This window comes from Phascolarctos cinereus, unplaced genomic scaffold, assembly GCF_003287225.1.
Source record: "Phascolarctos cinereus isolate Bilbo 61053 unplaced genomic scaffold, phaCin_HiC Scaffold_3;HRSCAF=262, whole genome shotgun sequence".
Classification (NCBI taxonomy): domain Eukaryota; kingdom Metazoa; phylum Chordata; class Mammalia; order Diprotodontia; family Phascolarctidae; genus Phascolarctos; species Phascolarctos cinereus.
The window spans coordinates 231,562,384-231,574,755 of NW_027555736.1; the positions used below are offsets into that span (position 1 = coordinate 231,562,384).

General features: G+C 39.8%; 1 protein-coding gene across 1 annotated transcript in view; it reads right to left on the reverse strand.

Annotated features, from left to right (window-relative positions):
• Positions 1-12,372, reverse strand: part of SIPA1L1 (signal induced proliferation associated 1 like 1) — a 356,976-nt gene that overhangs the window by 69,330 nt on the left and 275,274 nt on the right. The window contains 1 exon segment of the mRNA XM_020986377.2: positions 658-933. Within this exon segment, the coding sequence (XP_020842036.1) occupies positions 658-933 (276 nt within the window).

Sequence of the window (12,372 nt, forward strand, 5' to 3'; positions counted from 1 at the left end):
TATTTTTTTTAACACATTCTCCAAGTGAAGCTTTCTCTCCATAATTCTCTTCCACCTTCAGAGCAGTGGAAAGTATGTGGCATAATGTACTAGTTGGCTTCCTTCCTCCCACCTCTTTATTAACCAAGTAACACGAACACAGTTACTCAACCAAAAACCTGCCTCCTGTTGCTAGCATTCACATTACTTACCCCGCAAAGATGAATACTTTTGCAGATGATAATTCGATCACCATCTCCTCAAAGATGTTTGCCAAATCCTACTAGATTTTCAGGGTTGCTTTTTTTTTTAATGCCATATGGAAATTAAATTACAATTTCAAAATTGCCAATTTTGGGGAAGCCACAGGTATTCCTGGGCTGTAATCATGCTTTATTCAAATCACGGCTTTATAATATGATGAAAGTTATTTCCTTATGGATTATCTGCTAATTTTCAACTTTCATTATAAAGGTTCAAATAATTAAAATTTATGAATGTCTTAAAGTTGGGTCTGCTTTTTTTAGTTTTATGTAAATCTTGGGCACAGACTGAAATTTAATTCTTTTTAAATGAGTTTCACTGATGTCTTTTGTTTTTACATTTCTCTTTCCCCCACCTCTCTGAAAACAATTCCCACATAACAAAGAAATTTAACCTTTAAAGGAATATAATTACCTCCGTTCCAAGGGGCGGCCATCACTAGAAATGCTACGAGGAATATTGGCAGCTCGTTCTGGAGGTTGCATCTTGCCATCTCCTTTTCCAGCACCCATTCGAGAAATCACTGGACTTTGGACCTGGGAGGGTACTTGGGACCCATGAGGTCCTTGCCCCTTGTTGGCATTTCTCTGCCATTTGTTGTTATTTCGGAAGGGGAATTTGAACTCATAGGAGACCCCTTCATTCATTTTGTAGTCCATCACTGGCATGCGGTATGTTTCAGAGCAGCTCCTGTCAAGATGTGAGTATAAGGAAAAACAGGTGAAGGCCTCTTTTCTTACTTGGTAAAACTTTACCACCTTCTATTAAGTTAAAATGCAATGAAAAGAAATCTCACTGCTAGGCATATACCACCAAGAGGCTAAAGGCAGGAAGGTATAATACACCAAAATATTCACAGAAGTACATTTTGCTGCAGCAATCCATCAGTCAACAAATATTTAGGCACTTATTATGTGCTAAAAGCAGTCCTACGTGTTGGGAAGAGAATGATAAAAATGCAACAATCTCTATCTTTGAAAAGCTTACAATCTATTGGGGAACGAACACACACACACACACACACACACACACACACACACACACACACACCCCTCCCTTAGCAATTTCTATGAGAGGAAGGTACTAGCAGCAGAAGGGAATCAGGACAATATTATATAGTAAAACTATAAAGGTGAATTGAGCCTTTTAGCTGAGTAATGAAGGAAGTAAGGGATTCTAAGAGGCAGAGGCAGAAGGAGGTATGCATTCTGGGCATGGGAGGCTGTCAGTACAAAGTGATGAAGATGGAGCATCATATGTGAAATACAAGAAGGCCAATGCCTAGCTTGACTCCAAGGTGGCGCGTGAAGAGTACCATACAAGGTTGGAAAGGTAAGCTGAGGGCAGATTGTGGTGGGCTTTAAAAACCAAACAGAGTCTATATTTAATCCTAAAGGCAACAAGGAACCACTGGAGCTTATTGAGTAGGGCGTGACGTGGTCAGATCTGTGCATTAGGAAAACCATCTGTCCAGCCCTAATCTCTCTGCTAGTCCAACTGCCCACTGGACATCTTGAACTGAATATCACAGACATCTTAAACTCAATATGTCCAAACTGAACTCATTATCTTTCTTCCCAAACTCTCCCCTCCTCCTTACTTCCCTACTACTCCTTTCAAGGGAATCACCAGCCTCTCAGTCACCCAGACTCACAACCCCACTGTCATTCTTCACTCCTCATATCCAATCACAGGGATCAAATCCTGTCAATTTCACTGTTGTAACTTCTCTTCCATATGTTCCCTTCTCTGACACGGTCACCAATGTGGTGTGAGCCCTCAATACTTCCCGCTTGGACTACTGCAACAACCAACCAGCTGGTCTCCCTGCCTTAAGTCTCTCCTCACCCGCAATCCATTCCTAAAACACAGGATGATGCATCTTCATGACTGTACACTCCAAAGGTTCCCCATGACCTCCAGGATCAAACACAACCTTTTCTGTTTGCCTTTCAAAGTCCTTTATAACCTATCCCCTTCCTCCTCTTCCTAAACCTTACTTCCTTCCGTACATTTTGTGATCCAGTGGCACTGCCCTCTTTGTTGTTCCTCAAACAAGACACTCTATCTCCTGATTGGAGGCATTTTCACTAGTTGTCCTGAATGTCTGAAATGTTCTCCTTCCTCATCTCAGTCACATTTTCCCTGGTTTCCTTTAAGTCTCCCCTAAAGTCTTATTTTCTGCACCGTACCTTTCCCTGTCCTCTTTAATCTTAGTGTCTTCCCTCTAAGATTACCCCTAATCCATCCTGTATGTACCTATCTTGTTTGTATGGGGTTTTTTTGCATGTTGTCTCCCCTTCTAACTGTGAGCTCCTTGAGAAAAAACTTTTTTTCCCCCTTTATTTGCATTCCCAAAACTTAGTACACTGCCTGGCACACAGTAGGCACTTAATAAATACTAGCTGACAGACTGACATCAGCAGTTGTGTACAGGGTGGACTAGGATGGGGCAAGACTTGAGGTCAGGAGACCAAATATGAGGCTACTATAATAGTCCAGATGAGAGGTTATGAGAGCCAAAACTTGAGTGGAGAGAAGGAACTGGATAAAAGAAATGTTCTTGGGAAGGCTAGACGGCACAATGGATAGAGCACCAGCCCTGGAGTCAGGAGGACCTGAGTTCAAATCCGGCCTCAGATACCTAATACTCACTAGCTGTGTGACTCTGGGCAAGTCACTTAACTCCAACTGCCTCACCAAAAAAAAAAAATGTTCTTGAGGTAGAAAGGCTAAGATATGAAAGATATGACAAGATATGACAACTGACTGTGTATGTGGGGTAAGGGAAAGCAAAGAGTTAAGGATAATGTGAAGGTCGTCAACCTGGGCAATTAAAAGGATGGTGGTACCTTTGGCAGAAATAGCTGATGAGGTTTCTAGGTGAGACCGTAGAGCAAAAAGAGAGGAAGACCCAGTACACAGCCTTGGGGTACAAGCCCAGTGAAGGGTATGATACGGACGATGAACTAGCAAATGTGATTGAGGAAGGCATATATTCACAAATGAAAATGAAATAAAAACAAAAGATAAAAATAAAAAATTTTAAATTGAATGAAAAAATAACCCACTAAAATCTCAATTTTGGGAAAAAAAATTAGTGTGGAAAATCATCTACTGGCCTTCCTTCTAACTTTTCCTCTAACCTATGAGTAAAAAGATTCTTTCTCTCTCAAAAATTAGTGCCTTGGGAAATTAAATCTGAATATTTTCCATTGTTCTTTATTATGAACTTAACAAACATGAAAAACCTCTATATGCAGCAAATAAGAACTAAAAAAGGATTGTATATCAAACTGTGAACTTCAGTAATGACATATTTTTTAAGGGTACATAAAATTGAACATGGTAGTAAGAAAAGTGTCACATGGGTCCAACCTTCTAAATGTCTATTCGTTTTCTTCTATGTATTTTTAAAGGAGTTGTCAGTACTTTCTTGCAGAGAGGAAATGGTCTAGAAGTGCAGGAGGAGAAATGATCCATACATGGCCAATGTGTTGATCCACTTTTCTTGACTATGCTTACTGGTTACAAGAATGGGTCAGGTAAGGAGCAAGGGGAGGGAAGGGTGTTACAATGATTAATGATAAAGATGCAGAAAAAAAATTATCTTTTCTTGTCCTACCTCTGATGCTGAATAGCCTCAATTTAGGACAATTAACTCTAATACCTCTATTTCTTTTTGTATAAAATAGAAATGGGCCTCAATTTAGGACAATTAACTCTAATACCTCTATTTCTTTTTGTATAAAATAGAAATAACCAGGGCTTGAAATCCGGCTAACAGCTTGAGGAAACCACATACGGTCAACTAATATTCAAAGCAACTGAAACAATTGTTAAAGGCATTACATGCAAGGCACTGTGAGAGATGCTAAAGATACAAAAATGAAAAATTACAGAGTCCTTCAAGAAGCTTACATTCCAAAGGTGGTAGATATGGTAGACGGAAATGGCTTTGACAGTTTACTACCTGCTTTCTTCACAACCCTGTGAGGTAGAGCCATGTATATCATCCTAAACTGACAGAGGAAGAAACTGAGGTTCAGCTAGAGTGCACCACAGTTCTGTAGAAGATCTGTAATCCAGGTCTTTTCTGATTTCAAGTCCAATATTCATTCAGTTAATTCAGTTAAATACCATATTGCCATGTCAAGGACAAAGGAAGGCTCAAGAAAAAGTGCTCTGAATATTATGAAGAGAGAGAGAACACTTTCAGCTCAGGATGGGGTAAGGGTATCATGAGAAAGCTTTATGGAAGAAGGGCCATCTGAGTTGAGTTTTAAAGAAAGAGAGGGATTTCAGCAACTAGTTCAATAATGAAAGACTGTGTCCCTGGAATGAGGGACGGTCTGCATAAATAAAGGCAGACAGGATAAAACTGAAGAATAGATAGCAGTCAAAAATGGCTGAAACATATATATAATGAAGAGGAATAGAGTGGAATTAGGCTGCAGCCAGATTGTGGAAACTTCCAATAATAGGTTCTGGTACGAAGTTATTTATATTAACACTATTTGTGATGTTTGAAGTTGCATGTTGTTTCAAAGTAGCTAACCTATGAGAAACGGCTCCTGTAAGAAGACACAATTGGGAAGTATGATTGAAAAAGATAATGTTGCGAGACTGAGGAATGAGAGACAGACCACGAGCTGCAAAGGTACCTAGGAAACGCTAGACTTTATCGTACGATGCTCCTAGCACATCATGGAGATTTTATAGGAAAAAAAGTTGGAAAGACACGATGATTAGTGGCATAGGATAAGAAAGCATGAAAGACAATCTGCACCAAAGGGGGAGGTACCCACAATAAGGAACATGGATCTAAGATGTTGAAGCTTGACTTGTTAAAAGTACTGGCTGTGCCTCAGTTTTCTCACCTGTAAAATGAGATGTTTGGAGTAGATAATCTCTTGAGGTACCTCCTAGCCTATGAATGTAGGATTCTGTGCTTCTGATAATAATGAACAAATGCCTCTCATTTAAGGAGTACCTTGAATCTAAAAGGGCCTTCCTCACAACCTTGGGAAGCAGGTTGCACAAATATCTTCATCCCTGCTTTTTATATGTAAAGACAAAGAGGAGCAGAGAAATCTAAAATGACTTGTCCAGGGAAACACAGCTGGTAAGAATTGGCTCCCACCCTTCAAAATTCCTTATTTTGGATGAGGACAACACTATTCATTCCAAATGCAAAACCTTGATATCATTCTTAACCCTCCAACAGCCCACCCTCACCTCCACCCCCTTAACTACACAATCACTTAAATACACAATTACTTGCTAAGTCTTGTTGATTCACAGCATATCTCACATTTATCCTCTTTTCTGCATTCCCACATTTACCACCCTAAATCAGGTTCTCAGAGCTTTTTACCCCGATTATTGCCACTGCCTCCTCACTGTGTGCCCTACCTCAAGTCTCTGCTGTTGCCAATCCATCCTCCATGAAAATGCCAAAATAAATTTCCTAAAGTACAAGTTTGACCATATTACTTCCCTGCAGAAGGACCTTCTGCTGCTCCCTAATGCCTTCAGGACAAAATCCGAAGTCTTCATTTGGATGCTTCCCAATCTGGCTCCAATCTACCTTTCCAGGCTTATTTCATAGTATATCCGTTTGTGCACTCTATATTCCAGCCAAAATAGCCTCCATGCTGTTCCTCAAACTCAGTATTCTACCTTCCACCTCTATGCCTATGCATATGGAAAAGATTTGAGGCTCCTTTTACCTAACTGAGGCCCTCTCCTTTATGTAATCAGAGGGACTGAAATAATACTGGCGAAAAAAAAAAAGAAAAGGAAAACTTTTGTGAGAGAGTAGGCAGTTATCTCTAGTATTTCCTTAATTGTGGGGCTCTCCTGGCCCTTCCAGAAGAATAGAGGGGATGGAATATCATATACAGAACATATAGAAGAATATTAAATTCTTCATCTGATACTTTATTTTTACAACTAACTGGCTTTTGGAAATTCCCTTTTTGTCTCAACTACTCACAATAAGCAGGCACTCAAATGGACCTGTGATTTAATTGATGTGAGTGTTCCCATCCATGAGGTAGCATAAGACATCTCTGCTTGTTCATTTTTATCTGTTTTTCCCTAAGTTTGCAACAGGGACTTGCTCCAGCCCCTGTACTGTGCTAGGGCCCTTCCTTGTTTTCTCTTGACATCCCAAGGGCAACATTCTCCATCTTCGCTCTTGCTTTGTGATCAGCTCATCTCTTCTAACCATACATTTCTTTAACAACATCTTTTACACTGCTCATTCTTTGCAAATCCTTGCCTTGAATGTACAGTTGTTTTAATGGTTATCAACAGAATCACTATAAATGTTGTTTACAAATCTTCTCTGGAGGTTGACTGTCCTCAAAATATGGGGGCGATGGGCTGGAGAGACAGGGCAGGGTGGGTGAGGAACTACATAGCTTCATTCTTGAACAGCATTAACAGCTGACAAAAGGAAGAAAAAAGAAGCAACTAGTCAAAGAACACAGTAATTAGTTGCTAGGAAAACAGCAGTGGGGGTGTGAAGCACAGAGCAGGGGAGATATGACAGAAAAGCATTATCCTATTTTGCTTAAAAAAACTGAAGCAAGGTGTTAATGCCTCAGCTATTTCCTTTGAAGTAATTTCTGAGGGGAATAAGGGATAGCAGGGCTTTCAGGTCCTCTAAAGGCAGCAACATCATTTCACACTAGCAAGAACGTCTGAAAGCCATTCCTGTGCTACTATTATCTATCCCTCCTTTGCAGATAAGACATGTTCAGCCCTGAAAGGAAATGTCATTTGCCCTAATGCCCATGGGTGGTTCTGTAGTAGGAATGGATGACTCCTGGTTCCTTTTTTCACATACTAACATGTACATTTTTCAGCCCCCAGTTTTAACTCTGATGCCGGCTTTGTTCAGTCTGATAGTCTCTGAGAGCTATTGTGTGGAGGTTGTTTAAAAAATAATTTGGCTTGGTTTCCATATGTAAGAAAAAGCTCTTTCCATATCAAGTACTTGTGCCAAAAACATTTCATCTGCAAGCCTCAGGGACCTTGTCCTACTTCCCATGATATCAGCGTGTGCCTGGTACTTCTGCTACCCCGTTATCTGCATTCCTTCCAGTTTCAATGTTTTCTGCTCTGATTTTTGAGGATCTCACAACACTCTCATTTTCTCCCTCATTTTTAGGCAGGTAATAGAACTCTAAAACTAGGAAAGTTTCTAAATATTTTGAAGGCACTTTATCTCAAAAGATAACTTAAAAGCCTTAAAAATGTCAAGACAAAGAGATGGAAAACTAACCAGGTAAAAAAATTCTAGGTATATCCTGGTAAAACAGGAATATTGTAAATCTTGAAGTACTATAAAATGAGTTATAAGACAAAAGTTATTCAACAAGCAGTTACTGAACAGAGTTCTACTAGAACTTGGAAATGCTACACTTTGCAGCAGAACTCAAAAAACATTGTTTCCTCATCTGTACAATGAAGGATTTGAGTAGATGGCCTCCCACGATAGTTTGCAGCTCTGAACTTATCATTCTATCAGGTACCTAGTCTGTACTAGGATATGAGGATATGAAACAGACCTCCAGGCACTCAAGGAGCTTACTAGGGGGATTATAACATATAAATATAGATGTAGAATTTATTCAAAATAAGTACACAGTGATTTTGGGCAAGGTCTCTAGGGGAATTCTGAAAGTCCTCTTGGAGGAAGAAGCACTTGTGACAAGCCTTGAAGGAGAAATAGGGGTTCCAATGGAGATGAGGGAGGAGAATACAGGGGAATAGCTTTTGCAAAAACACAGAGATGGAAGACGGAATGTCACACACAGAGAAGAACAATTAGTCAATAAACATTTATTAAATGTTTATTTTATGTGCCAAGGCAGCAGCTAAGTGGTGCAGTGGATAGAGTGCTGGGCCTAGAGTCAGAAGATTCATCTTCCTGACTTCAAATCTGTCTTCAGACACTCACTAGCTCTGTAACCCTGGGCAAGTCACTTCACCCTGTTTGCCTCAGTTTCCTCATCGGTAAAATTAGGTGGAGAAAGAAATGGCAAACCACTCCAGTATCTTTGCCAAGGAAACACCAAATGGGGTCATGAAGGGTCAGGCATGACTGAAATGACCGAAAAACAACATGTTGCAGGCACTGTGCTAAGAGCCGTAGACACAAAGAAAGGCAAAAGACAGGTCCTGTCTTTGAGGAGTCTGCCAATCAAATGGGGGAGATAACATGCACAAGCTATGCACAGGATAAACAGAAAATAATTAACAGAGAGGAGGCACTTGGATAAAGAGGAATTGGGTTTTCCTGTATAAGGTAGGATTTTAGCTGGGACTTGAAGGAAGCCAGGGAAGCCAGGAGACAAAAATGAGGAGGGAAAGCATTCTAGGCATGGGAGGACAGCCAGTGAGAATGCGTGGCATCAGGAGATGGAATGTCTCATGTGACGAGACAGTAAGGAGGACCAGTGTCACTAGACTGAAGAGTATGTGGGGGAAGGAGGGTGGTATAAAGTATAAAAAAATTGGAAAGGTGACATTTTGGTTATAAAGGGCTATTAAAGCTAAAGCTATTTGATCCTGGAGGTGATAGGGAACCACTGGAGTTTATGGACTGGGTGTGGGATGATATATACTTTAGAAAAATCACTTTGGTAGCTGAATGAAGGATGGACTAGATCCAAGTGCCTCCTCTCTGTTAATTATTTTCTATTTATCCTGTGCATAGGTAGAGACTTGTGGCAGGCAGACAGACCAGCAGGCTATTGCAATATTCTAGGCTTAAGGAGATGAGGGCCTGCACCAGGGTGGTAGTAGGATCAGAGGAAAGAAAGAGGTGTATTTGAGAAATGTTACAAAAGTGAAACCAACAGGCTTTTGGCAACAGATTGGATATGGAGATGGTGAGAAATAGTGAGGAGTCAAGATGACACCTAGGTTGTAAGCCTATGGGACTGGGAGGATGGTGGTGTGGCTCAACAGTAATAAGGAAGGGGGAAAAGATGAGCTCAGTTTTGGATATGTTGAATATACTATGTCTACAGATCATCTGTTTCAAGATGTCTTGAGGCAGCTGGGGAAGCAAAGCTGGAGTTCAGTAGAGATGTTAGGACTGAATAAATTTTTCCTTTTTTTTTTGAGAATCAGAAGCAGAGAAAGAATTGGATCTATGGAGCATGATGAGAACACCAAGTGAAAGAGTACTGAGAGAGAGAGAGGCAGGCCCAGCACAGGGTCTTGTGGTATGCCCATGGTTAGGGACATGATAAAGATCCAACAAAAGAGGCTGAAAAGAAGTGGTAAGATAAGTATAAAGAGAACCAGAAGAGAGCGATGTCCTGAAAACTGGCAGAGAAAAAAGAGCACCAAGGAGAAGAGGGTGATTGCTAATGTCAAAGTTTACATACAAGTCAAGTCAGATAATGATTAAGAAAAGGCCACTAGACTTGGCAACTAAGAGATCACTGGTAACCGGAAGACAGCAGTTTCAGTTAAAAGATGAGGTCAGAAGCCAGCCTGTAGACACACCTTTTGTAGAGAGCCTGCTCAAGGAGTTTAGCCACAAAAGGATATAGAAATATTGGATCTCAATTAGCAAGGATGGATGGATCAAGCAAGGGTTTTAGGAAGACAGAGGAGGCATGGACATATCTACAACCAGTGGGGAAGCCAGTGGACAGGGAGAGGTTGAAGAAAAGTGTGAGGGGGGAGGACAAAAGGATCGATTTGCTGAAGAAGACAAAATGACATGTCAGTAAAGAAGAACTCACTAAACAAAATCGAGAGGCAGGGAATCTGATGGAGGAGGAAGGATGGAATGGTATGGAAATGTATGACTTATACAGCTGCCCTTATAGAGGGCTTGGTTTTCTCAAGGAGTAGGGTCATTTCTTCATGAAATAGGAGCGAAGGAGGAAATAATGACAGAAGGCATCTGATGATACGAGATGAGGAGGAGAAAACAAAAGGAAGCTTTTGGCAAATGACCGCAGTATTTTCAGGGAAATATGAGTCAAGGTTCTCAGCCAAGACAGTGTGGGGAAGGGGAGTCAGGGAAAGTTTGAGGAAGGGTGAAAAAGTTTGGAAGAGCCACTGTGGAGAGTGAGATGGAGAGTTATGTTCCAGGCCACTTTGGCTGGAATGTATAGTGAGGGGAAGATACACATAACCACCCTGGAAAATTAGGCTTGAGTCAGACCATGAAGAGCTTTAAATTCAAAGCAGAAAGGTTTCTATTTTATCCTAAAGGCAAAGGGGAGCCACTGAATCTTTTCCAGCAGAAGAATGTTAAGATCAGATCTTTGTTTTAGGAACATAAATTTGGCAGCAGTGTGAAGGATATGTTGGGGGGCAGGGGAGAAACTGGAGGCAAGGAAAACCATTACAAAGATATTGTAATACTCTAGGCAAGAGATGACGATAACTCAAAAGAAGGGGTCCAGTCACCTAGCTGCCCTCATGTTCTATAAAGCTTTTTTAATCATTAGGCCATTTAAATAGTTTATGAAAATAAATTATACAAAAATATTTTGATATTTTTAAAAATTAATAATACTTTGATGACATAAGCACCTACAGGAGAGGATTTGGAGAGAAATGTCTCCAAAGAGAGAGAATGCCATCAAATAGTACATTCATGAACATCTACGAGGCACCTACTGACTTTGTAGTTTGTATTGATTAAAGCTGCTGACTTGAAACAAGCTTGGTTTTCTGATCTAATTTCTAGCTGGCTGATTAGAAGCAGCAACAATTATAAGTGTATGAAGTAAGTCAAGCAATGGCCATAAAACAGAAAAAAGGGGAAAAAAAAACTAACGGAAAAGACAGAGCTTTTGGGTGCTTGTTTAAAGGAGGCAGCTTTCCATACCTCAGCAGTGATACCTAAGGCATCACTATATTTACAGCACAATATAACAATTAACAGCACTAATATCCCATAGTCATTTTTAAAAAGGGAATAATAACGCTCAATATCTTCTGCTAACTAAGGTATAAAGTACGAAAAAGATTTTTAGATAGCTTTCTATTAAAACAATTAAAATAATTAAGGGCATTTTAAGTGTCCAGTTTATTTAAGTTACTTAGAAAATCTAGTCTTTCAGAACATTTTATTCCCCAGTGTCCCTGGATAAATGAAGCATTACTCTATTTTGAAACATGAACATAATTTATGCTGGAGCAACATTTGGTAAGTAATATACTTGAAATCTTGTCAGGAGCGCAAAGTCCTGATTCAGATTTTTGGTTCAAGCAAATGAAGCATATTTTATGTAGAAGTTAAGTAATTTGCCCAGGGTGGTACAGCTCGTAAATGTCTGAGGCAGGATTTGAACCTAGGGCATCTTGTGTTCTATTCATTAAACTACCCACATACCCCATAAATTCTATGACAGCAAAGTCCTTAGGCAGCCATTACCTAATACCCCATACTTGTAGCAGATTTAGAGCTGATGTTTTAGGGGGAAAAAGAAAACCTGGAATACTGTGTTGACTTCAGAAGAGCTAGGAGAAGACAAAGTCTAGAACAGAGGTTTTTCAGCTAGAGTCCACAGACACCCCTCCCTAAGAGATATATGCATAGATCTTGGGGTACCTGTACACTTGATGAATAAAAAAAATAATTTTTTTACTAACCTTTGGATTCCTTTGCAATATTAAACATTTTATTTTATGGATTTAAAAACATTATTCTGAACATAGGGTTTCACAACAGATTTGATAAAGGGGTCCATGATACAAAAAAGGTTAAGAACCTCTAGTATAGAAAAAATTGAAATAACAGATTTTGAAAATAAGAGCTTACAAAGAAATAAACCTTTGGCAGAGGCAAAGCAACCCATAGCAAAAAGAGAGGTGATTAAATTTGTTTAATTCAAGAAGCCTCTTTCAAAAAGGACGTGAAATTGAATTTTAAAAATTAACACGGCCACTAGGTTAGGAGAGGCTCTGTGGCACAGAGGCACAAAATCCAGGGAAAGGCTTCTTCTCTTTTTTCAGTTTATCCCATGGCCCTCCTTGGCAATCTGGTGAAACCCGATAGACCTTTTCTCAGACTGATGTTTTTAAATGCATAAAATGTGTAGGATTACAATTGAAACCAATTACAAATGAAACCAATTTGAT